This window comes from Scomber japonicus, chromosome 19, assembly GCF_027409825.1.
Source record: "Scomber japonicus isolate fScoJap1 chromosome 19, fScoJap1.pri, whole genome shotgun sequence".
Classification (NCBI taxonomy): domain Eukaryota; kingdom Metazoa; phylum Chordata; class Actinopteri; order Scombriformes; family Scombridae; genus Scomber; species Scomber japonicus.
The window spans coordinates 30,316,519-30,335,459 of NC_070596.1; the positions used below are offsets into that span (position 1 = coordinate 30,316,519).

An 18,941-nucleotide genomic window follows, 5' to 3' on the forward strand; every position below is an offset into this window, starting at 1 on the left:
CAGCTCTTGTACTGCATTACATGTTGGTTACACCCATCTTCAAACTGTAAATCTAATAGGGAGGGAACAAGGAAATAGAGTCTGAGCACAGAGTGGAGCTTGTTGTGTTTGAGATCAGGAAGAAGAGGGAGGGGTTTTCTATGAGTCACTCCAGGAGGAGAAGCACTTTTAAAGAGATACTCTGTTTTTATCTACAATGGAGCTTATTTCTCATCTTAAAATACTGCTCACCTCTGCTTTTAAAACAGTGTCCTTATTTACAGTTAAGTTTCAATTAAAACCTCGCCATTTTAAAACAGTTTTTTTTAGATGTACAATACTTGCTGTCATGTCAGGGTTTGGTGTTTGGTCCATATTTCTCTAACTCTTCCCTAAAATTAGATCATTTCATACATATTGATTAAAAAACCACCTGACTGATATTTTATTGAACCAAAAATGTAATTGCTTCATGATCATTTTCACACATATTTTATGAACTTCTTTGAAGGATTTTTTTTTGAGAAAACAGGTCAATATCAGTCAGCTTCAGACGTTGAACATTAACATCATCCCAAAGGACTTGAACGAACCAGATCAGCTAATTTAATAATGATATAACAGTGTAGTATATTAATAAGGACTTACATGTATTGTGTATTTATTATTAACCTTAGAGAAACGGTAGAGGGAAATTGCTGTTTTTGACCCATCTATAAGTTTCCTGCTGATCATTTTCCAAAACATCCATCAGTTTATTGACCAATTTTTTTTTCTTTCTATCACAGTCAGCCTTTTTTTCTCTGAAGGTGTAATTTCAGAAAACAAAAAAACAAAAACCTAGCAACCTTACTGGTGCATTCAAGGACATTCCAACATCTGAGTTTTGGGTGTCGGCTGCTGAAAAGCATTCATGAGCTCTGTCAAAATATTAAACCCACAATATTAAAAAAAAGGTGTCCGGACCATGAACAGCACTGTACCAGAGTTCAAATCCGTTTCCTTTTTTTAATACAGATGTCTATAACTTCCTTTCATGTCCTACATTATCATAATGTGCCAAAAATAAGAAAAACAAAACGTTGGTGTAAAAAGAACAATCTTGGATCAGATAATAATTCCAGTTCATTGCATTATTTGGTATTTCTGTCCATTTTTATCAGTAGTACTCTGCAGCTAAAACACAGGACTACATGTGCTTTTGCTGTTGAAGGTGAGCATGGTAAACATTATACCTATGATAATAAATTCTAACTTGAATCATGAACTACAGTCAAGAAAATACAGTTTAGTATCTGATCAGAAACTTCAAACAGCACAGAGCCAAATACATTAATGTACAGAACGCATTCATTAACCAATGTGTGACCTCCTCAGTAGTTTTTTATTCCAACCAACAGCCCAAAACTCAAAATTATTCAATGTACTATGATATAAAACAAAGAAAAGCAGCAAATACTCTCTCTTGAAGAAGCAGCAAACACATAAAAGGCAGTTTTTTAAAAGTAATTTCCTGATCAACTAATTAATTAATCTACACTCCAATGATTAGAAGCATTTCAACTGGAACCCGAACTCCTGGTTTTCATCTGTAACTGTGTCATTCTGCACAGAGGAGGTGTTACCTAATGTTGACCTGAAGGTGGAGCTGTTGCATCACATCTTGCCTGAAAATCACCGTCTGGACTTTATGTTATTGTGTCATCAGTCAGGATTCTGGCAGACATCACTGAAAGATGCTAAAACAAATATTTGAGATTAAAAACTAAACATTAACATACAATACTGTATTTTGGCAAACATATCCTCTCTGAGACTCATAGTTTCAAGATTTTTAATGAGTAAAATCAGTTCAATAACTCTTGTTCAATGATTTCATGTACAGATTCACTTGATTCACACAATCAGTTAGTTTAACCCAGAATATCAGCTATGTACAAGAACATCATTAATGATCTGCTGGTTGATTATTATCATGATAATTACAGTTTGAACATTTCTTTATGAATAAACAAAGTGGTGACAACAAAATATCTGTGATTAAAGAAGTTTCTCTGTTCAAGAAACAACAAATACAAATACATCAATACAAACATGAAACTAACATTTAGAACAAAGGGGTTCAGTTTCATCTGAAGGAATGTCAGTGAAGGTTAAAAACATTGTCACGAGCAGTGAGAGCCTCCATGGATAAAAACACACAGGAAAGAGTCACATTTAAAGAAACTGAATATATCAACAACACATACATAAAGTACAAAAAGTGTTGACAATCCCTATTAGCATGACAGACGATCTCTGTGCAGTTCAGAAACATGGAGACAAAAACATGAAGAATAACAACACAGAATCTGACACATGAAGTCTGAAATGACTTCTGTCTATTTGAGTTTACACAACTCAGCTGTGGCTCCAGGAAAATAAAGCCGAACTCCAGCATAGAGAGGCTGAGTGAATGTGGTCTGGACTCTGTGGAGGAGAGTCATGGTGTCAGAGACGCTGTAGAAGGACAGAATACCTGCTCTGTGATCCAGGTACACTCCGACTCTGCGGGAACGAGGACCTGAGACAAGAGTTTTGATGTTGTTGAACCAAAAATTATAACTGTCACTATCTAAAGCCCAAGATTTGTCATTACGTCCAAAAAGAGATTCAATTGACCCTCCAGCTTTGCTGATGTTCTTGTATGCGACTGCTACATAAACTCCTCCTCCTCTCCACTCCACCTCCCAGTAACAACGTCCAGTCAGACTCTCTCTACTCAGCACCTGAGACCATATAGTGAATCTGTCTGGGTGACGAGAATAAGACTGTTGTTGGCTCATAAATTCTACTTTTCTGTTCCCCTCAGATAATAACAGCCATGTGTTTGCTGTGTTTGGATCCAGCGAGATTTTACATGAATATATTATGAACTCAGCTCTGGTCTTGGGTTCTGGTTCTGACAGTAAAACTTCCAATTCAGTCTCTGTCAGTGAGATGTTTGTCCAAATGTCCCTCAGGATGTCTCGTAGTTTATCTCTGAGCTCTGACACAGCTGCTGTCACATCCTCAAAGTATCTGAGAGGACGGATATTGATGCTGGATGAGTCTGTAGGTTCACTGAGTTGTGACACTGAGGGGTAGTTGTGTAGAAACTGGTTGTGATCCTCTGTGTCTGAGAGCTTCTTCAGTTCAGTGTCTTTCCTCTTCAGCTCAGTGATCTCCTGCTGGAGCTTCTTCTGAAGCTCTTTGACTCCACTCACTTCAGTTTCCTGCTGGGATCTGATCTGCTGCTTCACATCAGAGCTTCTTTTCTGGAGGAGACGGATCAGCTGAGTGAAGATCTTCTCACTGTCCTCCACTGCTTTATCAGCAGAGCGACTGACGGCCTCCACCTCCTGTTGAAGCAGCTTCACATCTTTCTCTCTGTCCTGGATTCTCTGCTGGATGTTTAGTCGACTCACCTCGAGCTCTCTCTGCCTCTCAGTCCTTTCTGCTGCAGCTGGGACTGTGTCGTGGCCTTTATGTTCCTCCATAGAGCAGAGAGAACAGATACTCTGCTGATCAGTGCGGCAGAACATCTTCATCACCTCATCATGAAGAGAGCAGATGTTCTCCTGGAGCTTCTCTGAGGGGTCGACCAGCTTGTGTTTCTTTAATGGAGCTGCATCATAATGAGGCTGGAGGTGATTCTCACAGTAAGAGGCAGGACAGGTCAGACAAAACTTGAGAGCTTTCAGCTTCCTGCCAGTGCAGACATCACAGGCCACATCTTCAGGTCCAGCATAGCAGTGATCAGCAGGAGCAGCTTGGAGTCCAGTCTTCCTCAGTTGCTCCACTAAAGCTGCTAACATGGTGTTTTTCTTCAGAACAGGCCTCATTTTGAAGGCCTGTCTGCACTGAGGGCAGCTGTAGATCCTCCTCTTCTCTCTATCCCAGAAATGTTTAATACAGCTCATACAGTAGCTGTGTCCACAGGGAATAGCCACCGGATCCTTCAGTAGATCCAGACAAATCGAACAACAAAAGGTTTCACGGTACAGCTGATCTCCTTTCTCCGCCATTTCAGCTCTGTGGCAATGACTGAGTTTCACTTCCTTAAAAGTTTGCGGTTTGATCTGAACAACACGTGATTTAGCAGGAAATGCAGCCTGGCACCTCATGCACTGCATTGCATGTTGTTTTCACCAACAGCCCAAAATTCAAAAGTATTTGCTTTTCATGAATGTCAATCAGAGAAAAGCAGCAAATATTCTTTCTGCAGAAGCAGCAAACAGCAGCTGTTTTAGACAAGTAATTTACTGCTTATCAATTAATCAATTAATCTACACTCCAATGATCAGAAGCTTTTCAACTGGAACCTGAACTCTGGTTTTCATCTGTCATCCTGCATAGAGGAGGTGTCACCTGATGTTAACCTGAAGGTGGAGCTGTTGCATCACGTCTGGGCTGAAAATCACCAACTGGACTTTGTGTTGTGTCATCAGTGTGGATTCTGACAAACATCACTGAACGATGCTAAAACAATATTTGAGATTAAAAACTAAACATTAATATCCATTACTATATTTTAAGCACATATACTCTGTCACCCAGACTCACAGACTCTGGATTTATGATGAGGGAGAAGGAGAAGATTTAACTATAAGGGTTTATAAAATAATTTAACTTCTTTGGAGAGAGAAAAGTTGATCGGACACAAATTATTAGTCAAAGCAGAGTGTTTTTATGTGTGTGTAGTTCAGGGGACAACATGTACATTCAACCATGGACCATTTTTTTTTAAAACAATTGTTCCAATTTGTATTTTCCCCATATTTTCTTTAAATTTCGACAATTAATGTAAGAATATACTGTAAGTGAAGAATGAAATTATGTCTTTAAGGATTATTTTCAACAACAAACATCATTGTTCCTCATTTGTAAGTGGAGATAAACAACTAAGTCAACTTATTTGGTAAAAATGACTTTGATATTAAAAATGTTTCCTCTGTGTTGGACTATCAGACTGCAGATGTAAGTGCACATTTGCTTTCTACTGAAAATTTTGATGTAAAGTATTGAAGTAAAAAGTACAATCAGTTAGTTTAACCCAGATTGTCAGCTATGTACAAGAACATCATTAATGATCTCCTGGTTGATTATTATCATGATGAATACAGTTTGATTGTACTTTTGTTTATGAATTAAGAAAGTAGCAACAACAACATATTTATAATGATTGATTTTCTGCTGTTTTCTCTGTTTAAGAAACAACAGCACACAAATGCATGAATAGAAACAGAAACTAACATTTAGAACAAAGAGAAGTTCATATTTTAATCTGAAGAAATGTCAGTGAAGGTTGAAAACATGGTCATGAGCAGTGAGAGTCTCCATGGATAAAAACAAACAGGAAAGAGTCATATTTAAAGAAACTGAATATATCAATAACACATATATAAAGTACAAAAAGTGTTGACAATCCCTATTAGCATGACAGATCATCTCTGTGCAGTTCAGAAACATGGAGACAAAAACATGAAGAATTACAAAACATAATCTGACACATGAAGTCTGAAATGTCTATTTAAGTTTACATAACTCAGCTGTGACTCCAGAAAAAAGATAAATTCCAGCATAGAGAGGCTGAGTGAATGTGGTCTGGACTCTGTGGAGGAGAGTCATGGTTTCAGAGACGCTGTAGAAGGACAGAATACCTGCTCTGTGATCCAGGTACACTCCGACTCTGGAGGAATGAGGACCTGAGACACGAGTTTTAATGTTGTTGAACCAAAAATTATAACTGATAGTGTAACAATATAAAGCCCAAGATTTGTCATTATGTCCAAAAACACATTCATCTGACCATCCTACTCTGCTGATGTTCTTGTATGCGACTGCAATACGAACTTCTCTCCCTCTCCGCTCCACCTCCCAGTAACAACGTCCAGTCAGACTCTCTCTACTCAGGACCTGCCACTGATCAGTGAATCTGTCTGGGTGACTAGAATAAGACTGTTTTTGATTTATTGCTTCTACCTTTCTGTTCCCCTCAGATAATAAAAGATGTGGGTATGCTGTGTTTGGATCCAGAGTGATTTCACATGAATATTTTAAGAACTCAGCTCTGGTCTTGGGTTCTGGTTCGGGTTCTGGTTCTGGTTCTGGCAGTAAAACGTCCACTTCAGTCCTGGACACTGAGATGTTTGTCCATTCCTCTCTCAGGATGTCCTGTAGTTTATCTCTGAGCTCTGCCACAGCTGCTGTCACATCCTCAAAGTATCTCAGAGGACGGATATTGATGCTGGATGAGTCTGTAGGTTCACTGAGTTGTGACACTGAGGGGTAGTTGTGTAGAAACTGGTTGTGATCCTCTGTGTGTGAGAGCTTCTTCAGTTCAGCGTCTTTCCTCTTCAGCTCAGTGATCTCCTGCTGCAACTTCTCCTGAAGCGCTTTGACTCCACTCACTTCAGTTTCCTGCTGGGATCTGATCTGCTGCTTCACATCAGAGCTTCTTTTCTGGAGGAGACGGATCAGCTCAGTGAATATCTTCTCACTGTCCTCCACTGCTTTATCAGCAGAGTGACTAACGACCTCCACCTCCTGTTGAAGCAGCTTCACATCTTTCTCTCTGTCCTGGATTCTCTGCTGGATGTTTAGTCGACTCACCTCGAGCTCTCTCTGCCTCTCAGTCCTTTCTGCTGCAGCTGAGACTGTGTCGTGGCCTTTATGATCCTCCACAGAGCAGAGATAACAGATACTCTGCTGATCAGTGCGACAGAACATCTTCATCACCTCATCATGACGAGAGCAGATGTTCTCCTGGAGCTTCTGTGAGGGATTGACCAGCTTGTGTTTCTTTAATGGAGCTGCATCATAATGAGGCTGGAGGTGATTCTCACAGTAAGAGGCAGGACAGGTCAGACAGGACTTGAGGGCTTTCAGCTTCCTCCCAGTGCAGACATCACAGGCCACATCTTCAGGTCCAGCATAGCAGTGATCAGCAGGAGCAGCTTGGAGTCCAGTCTTCTTCAGCTGCTCCACTAAATCTGCTAACATGGTGTTTTTTACCAGGACAGGCTTTGTTGTGAAGGTCTTTCTGCACTGAGGGCAGCTGTAGAGCCTACTCGGATCCTCTCCATACCAGTGTGTTTTAATACAGCTCATACAATAGCTGTGTCCACAGGGAATAGTCACCGGATCCTTCAGTAGATCCAGACAGATTGAACAGCTGATTGTTTTTCGGTCCAGCTGATCTCTCTGTGCCATTTCAGCTCTCAGTGGCAACGAGCTTTACTTCCTGAGAAGCTGAACAAGTTTGAGATCTGATTTGAACAACATGTGATTCAGTCATAAATGCAGCCTGCAGCTCTTGTACCGCATCACATGTTGGTTACACCCATCTTCAAACTGTAGATCTAATAGGGAGGGAACAAGGAAATAGAGTCTGAGCACAGAGTGGAGCCTGTTGTGTTTGAGAGCAGGAAGAAGAGGGAGGGGTTTTCAATGAGTCACTACAGGAGGAGGAGCACTTTTAAAGAGATACTCTGTTTTTATCTACAATGGAGCTTATTTCTCATCTTAAAACACTGCTCACCTCTGCTTTTTATGAAGTTTTATTTAAATCTGAGATGACCTCCCAGTGCACAGAGTGGAGCTTATTATGTTTGAACGAACAGGGAGACTTCATCAGGATGGGGAGCACTACTGTGAATTAAAACTGTTTCCTCACATACAGTGAAGTCTCAACATTTTATAACAGTTTTTAATTTAGATGTACAATACTTGCTTTTATGTCAGGGTTTGGTGATTGGTCCATATTTCTCTAACTATTCTCTAAAATCAGATCATTTTATGCTTATTAATTTTTTTAAAAAGACAATTGATTGATTGATTGTACATTTTTTTATGAATTTAGATAATAGCAACAACAAAATATTTATAATGATGAATTTTCTGCAGTTTTCTCCATATAAAAACAATAGCACGCAAATGCATGAATACCAACATGAAACTAACATTTTGAATAAAGAAGAGTGCAGTGAAGGTTAAAAAACATCATCATGAGCAGTGAGAGCCTCCATGAATAAAAACACACAGGAAAGAGTCATATTTAAAGAAACTGAATATATCAACAACACATACATAAAGTACAAAAAGTGTTGAAAATCCCTATTAGCATGACAGACGATCTCTGTGCAGTTCAGAAACATGGAGACAAAAATTATGAATTAAAAACACAGAATCTCATACATGAAGTCTGAAATGACTTCTGTCTATTTGAGTTTACACAACTCAGCCGTGTCTCCCAAATTATAATTAAGCCAAAGTCCAGCATGGAGAGGCTGAGTGAATGTGGTCTGGACTCTGTGGAGGAGAGTCATGGTTTTAGAGACGCTGTAGAAGGACAGAATACCTGCTCTGTGATCCAGGTACACTGCTAATCTGCGGGAACGAGGACCTGAGACGGGAGTTTTAATGTTGTTGAACCAAAAATTATAACTGTCAGGGTCACAATATAAAGCCCAAGATTTGTCATTATGCCCAAATCCAGATTCAGTTGATGGTCCTGCCCTGCTGATGTTCTTGTATGCGACTGCAACACGAAGTCCTCCTCCTCTCCGCTCCACCTCCCAGTAACAACGTCCAGTCAGACTCTCTCTACTCAGGACCTGACAACAATGAATGAATCTGTCTGGGTGACGAGAATAAGACTGTTGTTTGCTCATTCGTTCGACTTTTCTGTTCCCATTAGATAATAACAGCCATGTGTTTGCTGTGTTTGGATCCAGAGTGATTTCACGTGAATATTTTAAGAATTCAGCTCTGGTCTTGGGTTCTGGTTCTGACAGTAAAACGTCCACTTCAGTCCCTGCCAGTGAGATGTTTGTCCATTTGTCCCTCAGGATGTCCTGTAGTTTATCTCTGAGCTCTGACACAGCTGCTGTCACATCCTCAAAGTATCTGAGAGGACGGATATTGATGCTGGATGAGTCTGTAGGTTCACTGAGTTGTGACACTGAGGGGTAGTTGTGTAGAAACTGGTTGTGATCTTCTGTGTGTGACAGCTGCTTCAGTTCAGCGTCTCTCCTCTCCAGCTCAGTGATCTCCTGCTGCAGCTTCTCCTGAAGCTCTTTGACTCCACTCACTTCAGTTTCCTGCTGGGATCTGATCTGCTGCTTCACATCAGAGCTTCTTTCCTGGAGGAGACTGATCAGCTGAGTGAAGATCTTCTCACTGTCCTCCACTGCTTTATCAGCAGAGAGACTGACGGCCTCCACCTCCTGTTGAAGCAGCTTCACATCTTTCTCTCTGTCCTGGATTCTCTGCTGGATGTTTAGTCGACTCACCTCGAGCTCTCTCTGCCTCTCAGTCCTTTCTGCTGCAGCTGAGACTGTGTCGTGGCCTTTATGTTCCTCCACAGAGCAGAGATAACAGATACTCTGCTGATCAGTGCGGCAGAATATCTTCATCACCTCATCATGACGAGAGCAGATGTTCTCCTGGAGCTTCTTGGAGGGATCGACCAGCTTGTGTTTTTTAAATTGACCTACATTGTAATGAGGCTGGAGGTGATTCTCACAGTAAGAGATCAGACACTGCAGACAGGACTTGAAGGCTTTCAGCTTCCTCCCAGTGCAGACATCACAGGCCACATCTTCAGGTCCAGCATAACAGTGATCAGCAGGAGCAGCTTGGAGTCCAGTCTTCTTCAGCTGCTCCACTAAATCTGCTAACATGGTGTTTTTAACCAGGACAGGCTTTGTTGTAAAGGTCTTTCTGCACTGAGGGCAGCTGTAGATCTTCCTCTGATCCTCTCCATCCCAGTGTGTTTTAATACATCTCATACAGTAGCTATGTCCACAGGGAATAGTCACCGGATCCTTCAGTAGATCCAGACAGATCGAACAACGAAAGTTGTACAGCTGATCTCCTTTCTGCGCCATTTCAGTTTTTCAAAGGCAACGACTGAGTTTCACTTCCTTAAAAGTTAAAAAAGTTTGAGGTTTGATCTGAACAACACGTGATTCAGCAGGAAATGCAGCCTGACAACTCTTGTACTGCATTGCATGTTGTTTAAAACCAACAGCACACATCTCAAAATGATTCACTTCATGAGGATTTAAAACAGATAAAGGCAGCTGTTTTTAACAAGTAATTTACTAATCGACTAATTAATGAATCTACACTCCAATAATCAGAAGCTTTTCAACTGAACCTTCACAGAGGAGGTGTGACCTGATGTCTACCTGAAGGTGGAGCTGTTGCATCACATCTGGCCTGAAAATCTGGACTTTGTGTTATTGTGAAATCTGTGATAAAGTAGTATTTTAACAATTTGACATGTTTTACTGCACCAGATTCCACCAAGACTTTTCCATCAGTGCTGAATACATTTGCAGGCAGAACACAAGAAATATTCCCAAACATTAAATAGTTTTTTAAAAAGTATGAGAAATTACCAACAGGCATGTATTTGCATGGACCAACATGCACTAATAGTTTACACAGGAAACACAGCTGTATACTTCCTACCACTGTCTGCATTAATCCAATTCTATAGTGTTACACCACTTTGTAGATATTCATTTAATTACACAGTGTTTTCCCTTCACACACACACACACACACACACACACACATACACACACACACACACACACACACACACACACACACACACACACACACACACACAGAGAGAGAGAGAGAGGCAGACGATCCTGTTAGTAAATGAATGGGTGATTGATGGACTGAAGCTCAAGAGTAAATTGCCCCCTGGGGTTAATCTAGCATCTCCCTTCCCCCCTTTCTTTCTCCTTGTCCCCTTTTTAGCACCCCCCCTCACCCTCACCCACACACACACACACACACACACCTTATCGGCTCTTCCTGTCACAGGTACCATTAACATTCTCTTTCACACCTCTCTCTTTATCTGTGGGAGCTTTTTGGGTCTGTACAAACATCCACACACACACACACACACACACACACACACACACACACACACACACACAACCAAACTCGTAGTGATTTCCACCCAGACAGTACACCCAAGAATAAAAAGCTTAAATACAGAAAAGCATGAAGCATTGTGGGTAATGTAGGCACCAGGTTTATGTAGGAGAAAGAATGTGTGTAATGGAAAAAATCAACATATCTGAATATACTAATAGACTTTTTATTTAAACTGTCCACTGAGTAAAAGTAGAGTGGTATCTGCAAAACAGCCACTGACATCATAATATATTACTATTCCTCTCAGAGATACCAGTTTGCTGCAGGTTTCATCACTTTTTTATTACATAGTATATTTTGAGAAATGGATGATGTGGGAACGCAGCCTGTTACACAAAGAAAAGCTTGACATGTTGAGGAAATACGCTTTATTGCACACTCACTTACTTCCTGACAGATGAGAATTTAATTGTGAGTCTCAGGAGTGAAATGATAAATCTGTGGAGGACTCCTTTTAAGGGTGTGGAGGTTGTAATGTCTGCAACCAGTGACCATAAAACTCTCTAGAACTATGAACACTTTGGCTACGACAGAAAACATCACTGTAATGCAAAAATGGAGACAGACAACATTCATGTGAGTTTAACATGTCTGAAATATTTTGACACTTTGGGAAACAAAATTGTACATTCAAGGCTTAAAGTTGAAGTTAAACTGGAAGTTGTATGTGTTCTATTGAATTTTTTAAAAATCATTTTCTTTTAATATAAAGATATAAAACATTACAGTATGTACTATATATTTATTAAAGACGAGATAAGGCTGCACTGAGCTGCAGTTTTTAATTAAATGGGTGTCAATCTAAACTACGCCTTTATTTCATAATTTTTACAGCTTTCATCATACCATATTTGTCATGTGATCATATTGTAAGAGGCAAACATTTTTAAAGGAGACCTAATCTGTTTTTTGAAGGGGGCTTTAGAGAGACAGGAGCTAAAACAGTCAGTTTTGGCCATTTTTTTCTCCACTACACAGTTCCAGCACGACTCGACCCGACTGTTTTTTTTTGCATTTCCACTAGGGATCGTACCTGGCATAGACATCCCAGATAGCAAAATTCTTTTGGCCCATATCTGGCCCACACCTGACATGTTCATCCGGCCCACATACAGCATGGAATGATGGCACTTGGGCGGTCCGCTCATGTTTGCCAAAAGTGGGCCATAACCAAGCCATCACAATGCCAGATGTCAACCAAAAACACACCAAATAAACCAGTTCGGCCAAGACTGGCCCAAATATGTTTCAACAAAGGTGGGCCAAGTATGTTTCCTTATATGTGGGCCTCTTTAGGCTCACATCCGGATTAGTCATTGCCATACTTGCCATATTTCGGCCAAAGATGGGCCATATTCGTTTTGTGATATTTGGCCCAAATGTAGCATTTACTACATGGGCCAGTTTAGGTTCACGTCTGTTTTGTCCGGGCCAGAAGAATGCCTACAGTGCCAGATCATTGCCTCAAGTGGCCCACATTCGCATGCTATCTGGGATATATATAGACACCACCTTGACTGCTGCTTTTTTTAAAAAAATTTTTTAACAAAGCAAAGCGTTTGGAAATCGGTCGAGATTTCAGTGAATAATTCTACTTTGAAACTGTGGAGTAGCTCTTACCTCCATAGATATACATGCACTACTGCCTCTGCTAGCCCTGTACCAAGATGGCGGCACTTTAGGCCTCTCCACAGTCAATGCGGCGTCTACGTATACATGTCTATGGTACCTGGTACCTGGTACTTTTTTAGTACCTGCTCTGCTGAGGTTCCAAGCGAGCCGAGCCGATACTAAATGTGACGTCATCAGACTGCCGGCCTCTGATTGGTCAGAGAGTCGCTGGAAGAGTCATGAGCCGTCCCATACAAGAATCAAACCCGCCATTTTTAAACACCAACAACAGCGTTACAGCAATTGGTTTCTCTTCTCTTGCTTTGTGTGTGACAGAAAGCCTCATACAGCAGCAAGTACACCATCACCTCCATGTCCTCCATTGGTTTTGTGTTTGTGTCGCGTATAAAACGAAGTCACGGCAGTATCGCGAAGCCGTTGCTATGACGACCCCGCCCACATTGAGTAGGTACCTTTTTGTAATGGAAAAGGTCGTTCCTGGAACCGAGTCGAGTCGAGTAGTGCTGGAACCGTGTAGTGGAAAAGCACCATTTGAGACAGAGGCTGAACTGATCGACTGCATAAAGGACCAGTACAAGATAAATAAGTTTTTAACTGGAAATCATGCAAAGATATTCCAGTAGAGTCACAGAATATAAATATAGAGCTGCTGGAGATAGGCATGACACTTCATCTTTACAAATGCTGTCAGTGATGGCAATCTAGGTAAATCTCAACGTTCCTCTATGGTGACAGATCATTTATAATCCTATAAATCAACATAGTTAGAGAAGTAAAACAAACTGTCCATTATCGGTGATGAGCTGACATTTTGGAAGATGTTAACGCTGATTTCCAGGTGCAGACAATCAGAGGCGCTTTGAGCAGCTGTCGTCCTCCAGCAATAACCTTTCACTACAGCTGCGATGACCTCACTGCTCAAGCATTTCATTTTACATACATGCATGTTGTCTCCGCTGCACAGTCACAGTAAACTAAAGCCAGAAGTACACACACACACACATCCCGTGACACAAAGTCAACTTCAGAAACCAAAAAGAAAAGATGTTTTTCTAAATTTGGATAAAGGTTGTAAATGAGTAGCAGTCCTCACCCGGTGTGGAGGGGGGGAAGGAGGATGGAGGCGGCGGGGGGGGGGGGGGGGGGGGGAGTTAACAGTGAGAGTTTGGCTTTTACAGTGTCTCATTTCCTCTCTGTTTCTGAGCTGTAATGAGCTTTGAGCTGTATAAACATACAGCTCTCCCTCTCACTCACACACACACACACACACACACACACACACACACACACACACACACACACACACACACACACACACTTGAGCCACTGTGTTGTTCTCAGCCTCAAGCTAAATTTCATCATTCCCTGTGTGTGTGTCCCTGCTGAAATCTCTCCACTGACTTGTACTTCGTGTCATTTGGGCTCGAGCTGGAGGACAGAGCTCGTTGTTTCATCGGCTCGTAGCGTGAAGGTGGCTCCACTTATCAGAGCGAATGTGATGGCATGAAAATCAGTATCAGTTCGTCTGGCGGAGGTTGATATAAAACTGTTTACATAAAGGTGCAAAGTTTTCTTTAGCTGTGTTAGCAGCGTGTCTGTCTCTCAAAACACTTTGGTTCAGAGTGAAATATCTCAGCAACTGTTGGAGGGATTGTTATGAGATTTAGTTCAAACGTTCATGTTCCTCAGAGGATGAATCCTGCCGACTCTGGGGATCCTCTGATGTTCCCCCTAGTGCCACCATGAGGTTGTCTTCTGTGCTTCAGAGTGAAATAAAAAGTAGTATAAGATGACTTTTCCTCTTGCACAACCATCAGACTCAACATTAAATATCTCAGTATCTTTAGAATTGATCAGAACATAATTTGGTTCACACATTCATGTTCTCCAGAGGATGAATCCAACTGATTTTAGTGATCCTCTGATTTTTCCCCTAGATCCACCATGAGGTTGTCTTCTGTGGTTCAGAGTGAAATATCTCAACCACTGTTGGAGGGATTGTTATGAGATTTAGTTCAAACGTTCATGTTCCTCAGAGGATGAATCCTGCCGACTCTGGTGATCCTCTGATTTTTCCCCTAGCGCCACCATGAGGTTGTCTTCTGTGGTTCAGAGTGAAATAAAAAATAGTATAAGATGACCTTTCCTGTTGCACAATCATCAGACTCAACATTAAATATTTCAGCATCTTTAGAAATGATCAGAACATAATTTGGTTCACACATTCATGTTCTCCAGAGGATGAATCCTACTGATTTTAGTGATCCTCTGACTTTTCCCCTAGTGCCACCATGAGGTTGTCTTCTGTGGTTCAGAGTGAAATATCTCAACCACTGTTGGAGGGATTGTTATGAGATTTAGTTCAAACGTTCATGTTCCTCAGAGGATGAATCCTGCTGAATCTGGTGATCCTCTGATTTTTCCCCTAGCGCCACCATGAGGTTGTCTTCTGTGGTTCAGAGTGAAATATCTCAACAACTATAAGATAGACTGCCATGACTTTTCCTGTTGCACAACCATCAGACTCAACATTAAATATCTCAGCATCTTTAGAATTGATCAGAACATAATTTGGTTCACACATTCATGTTCTCCAGAGGATGAATCCTACTGATTTTAGTGATCCTCTGACTTTTCCTCTTGTGCCGCCATGATGTTGATGTTCAAGTTCTTTATTCAAATATCATGACAGCTATTGGATGGACTAATGGCGCTTTTCCACTACACAGTTCCAGCACGACTTGACTCGTTTTTCTTTGCTCCTCCACTAGGGATAGTACCTGGTACCTGATACTTTTTTAGTATCTGCTCAGCTGAGGTTCCAAGTGAGCCGAGCCAATACTAAATGTGACATCATCAGACTGCCGGCCTCTGATTGGTCAGAGAGTCACTGGAAGAGTCATGAGCCGTCCCACACAAGAATCAAAGCCGACAAATTTTTTTTATAGTATATTTTTTGGGCTTTTTTGCCTTTAATGTACAGGACAGTGGAGATAGACAGGAAACAGGCAGAGAGAGGGGGAATGACACGCAGGATAAGACCGCTCGGCTCGGGATTCGAACCGGGGTCACCTGCAACGAGGACTGTAGCCTCAACACATGGGGCGGGTGCGCTACCCGCTGAGCTATGCTCAAACCCCAAAGCCGACATTTTTAAACACCAACAACAGCGTTACAGAGATTTGGTTTGTCTTCTCTTGTTTTGTGTGTGACAGAAAGACACATACAGCAGCAAGTACACCATCGCCTCCATTGTTTGTGTGTTTGTGTATAAAACGAAGTCACGGCAGTTTGGCGCAGCATTGCTATGACAACCCCGCCCACGTTGAGGAGGAACTATAGTAATGGAAAAGGTTCCTGGTACCAAACTGAGTCAAGTCGAGCTAGAACTGTATAATGGAAAAGCTCCATAAGTGTCAAATGCTTTTTCAGAACTGGAAAGACATTGACCCCACAAGCTCTGCTACTGTTTTGCTGTGTTTGCACCTTTTTGGTTCACACATTCATGTTCTCCAGAGGATGAATCCTACTGATTTCAGTGATCCTCTGACTTTTCCTCTTGTGCCGCCATGACGTTGCTGTTCAAGTTCTTTATTCAAATATCATGACAGATATTGGATGGACTAAGCATCAAATTTCCCCAAGGATAATTTAAAACTTTGATCCTCTGACTTTTCATTTAGCATTATTGGAGAACAAAAATGGTTTGTTAATGGGATGTCAATCAAACGCAGACACCGACACGCCCCACTGGCTGCTGTCAATCAACATTTTCCACTCTTACCCCTCCAATGTTTTGTGTTTCCACAACATAAAAGCAGGTGAAGGGTGGAAATGCAGGTATTCTGAGCATGTTAGCGTGCGGATGCTAACCTTTAACCTTTAACTGAGTATGGCTGCAGATTCTTACTTACAGGAGAAGAATCATGTCTACTAACTAGGAAGTGATTCAGTCAATATGTGGCTCTTTCAACACAACCAGAAGATCTACCATTACTCAAGGCCCAATGACTAAAATGTACAAATATTAATATAGTATTCTGACTAAATGAATCATTGTAAGAAACTGCAGACATAAAAGGATCCCACACTCGCAAAAAATTCAAATAAGATGTTGAATTATTGATCTTGAACTCTGAATCTGACATCAAACATAACAGTGACACTAAAATATATGTACAAAGACTCTAAACTGTTAAAGGAATTATAAACGTCCAATGTGCTTCCAGCCGTAGTTTGATAGTTCATTAAAGTTCACTTCCCTTAACCAGCGTTTCCTAACCCTCAATTTTTCATGTCTTTGACCTTTTTCAAGCCCTTTTCACTTCTGTTTTTCTTTACCACTCATGCCCTTTAACTGAAACTCCACAAACTCTATGTAATGACCACATTACTATATGAGGGCAAAACTGAGGAAGCAACGTTTTTTTTTTTTTTAAATCTTTGTAAACAATATTTGGTTGTATTTTATTATTTGAACACACATGTACAGCTGCATCAATGATATCACCAGAGAACACAGTAAAGACACATGTAGGCCTGTGTTTTAGCTGCAGAGCACAATACAGGTCAGCCACAGGTCACAGCCATGACCAGCTGTAACAACCATGGGAGGAACACATGTGTTATATCCATCAGTATGACTGCATGCCTTCACAATTAACACTGAACCTCCCAGACTGACTGAGAGAGTCAATTATAGGAGAGAGAAACCAGAGACGTGCTATAGCAGCTCTGTGACGTTGTAGTTCAGTTAAATGCTCATAAAGGCAAACTAACATGTTGATGTTCTGGATAAAAAGCTGATGCATTTCCATCGCTGTAGGTTACTGGAGAAGTTCAGTTAACAGAGCTTTGAGAGTTTTAGCTTATTGTCAAATGTGTGCCTGGTTCATTACATTTTTAATGGTTTGGGCCTCCTCCTCTACGTGGCTTTGTGAATACTTGCTCCGTAAGTTTAATCAGATCCTCCAGAATATCTTCTATAAGAGATTTTACCAAACCAGTTCATTACACTACATCTACTGTAGGCTTTCTCTGAAGTACTTTTAACCCTTTCATGCATGAATTATTAAAAGGTGTGTTTGAGTGATTTTATTTCTCTTTAGGAATGATACAACTTGCTGTGTTACACTCCATATTTTCTTTTTTTGTCAAATGACATTGGTGGGGTAGCTGTTTTTATGTTTTTACTGGTTTGTTGCAGTTGCACGTTTGCCTTTTTTTTTTTTTTTTTTTAAAGTATATTTTTTTGCCTTTAATGTACAGGACAGTGGAGAAAGACAGGAAACAGGCAGAGAGAGGGGAATGACACGCAGGATAAGACCGCTCGGCTCGGGATTCGAACCGGGGTCACCTGCAACGAGGACTGTAGCCTCAACACATGGGGCGGGAGCGCTACCTGCTGAGTTATGCTCAACCCCACATGTTTGCCTTTTAATATTACCACCTTGTACTCTTGCAAACGTAAGTAGTGAACTCATCAAATTACACAAACTAACTGATTTACAACAAAAAAACGTTACTGCAGATGAAGTGGTCGTTTATGGGATGATGCACTAGTGTCTACTTTGGTGGCTGAAGTGCAAAGATACCATCAAAATCCATGTATGCATCTAAGAAAACAGTTTTTGAATAGCTGTCCCCTGCAGTGACCACTATGCGTGAAAGGGTTAAAACCTAATAGTTAAAAGCTTCTCAATCCTTAAGAAAACTACTAAGTGAAGCAAAAACTGATGCATGGTCCCAATAAACACTTAACAATACTCAACCACATTAGTTCGGCACTAGATGACATGTTGGAGAATCACCAAAGCAATGCATGAGTCTGTGAATGGGGACATATTAAGCTCCAGCCTCTTTAAAGGATCAGTGTGTACAGAACAGACTCTGCAGAAATGTATGTATGTTTTAATCAGTTTATAATCACCTGAAACTAAGAATCATTGTGTTTTCATGACCTTAGAATGAGCTCTTTATATCTACAAAGGGAGCGGGTCCTCTTCCATGGAGGCTGCCGTTTCTACAGTAGCCTAGAATGGACAAACCAAACACTAGCTCTAAAGAGGCCCCCCCCCCCCCCCCAATGCTGGAAGCTTCCTTCAGCTTCAGAAGCTACATAACTAAACTATACCAGCAGGATTTCACTTCTTTTTTCTCGTTCTTTACTCCAAATGTCAAGTTCTCAAATTCACCCATACATGTTGGAGATGAATCAGATCTGAGATGTGAGAGTTGGCAACATCAACAACACATGAAAACACCTTAGCAACCATCTTAGCAACTGCCGTAGCAACCGAGGCTACAGAACAGATGGCTTTTTATGTGCATGCATGACAAGCCGA

At 41.0% G+C, this 18,941-nt stretch overlaps 2 protein-coding genes across 2 annotated transcripts; both read right to left on the reverse strand.

The window, feature by feature from the left end:
• Positions 1-2,116: 2,116 nt before the first annotated feature.
• Positions 2,117-3,419, reverse strand: LOC128380170 (tripartite motif-containing protein 16-like; the record flags this gene model as incomplete). The annotated part of the gene is made up of 1 exon (XM_053339885.1): positions 2,117-3,419. A coding segment is annotated over one exon (1,059 nt), but the record flags the coding sequence as incomplete, so codon positions are not given.
• Positions 3,420-5,430: 2,011 nt separating this feature from the next.
• LOC128379927 (E3 ubiquitin/ISG15 ligase TRIM25-like) lies at positions 5,431-9,890 on the reverse strand. Its single transcript, XM_053339565.1, has 2 exons — positions 8,234-9,890; positions 5,431-7,217 (listed from the first exon to the last, which is right to left on the reverse strand). The coding sequence occupies exons 1-2, from the start codon at positions 9,888-9,890 to the stop codon at positions 5,527-5,529; spliced, it is 3,348 nt and encodes a 1,115-aa protein (XP_053195540.1). The 3' UTR covers positions 5,431-5,526.
• Positions 9,891-18,941: the final 9,051 nt, after the last annotated feature.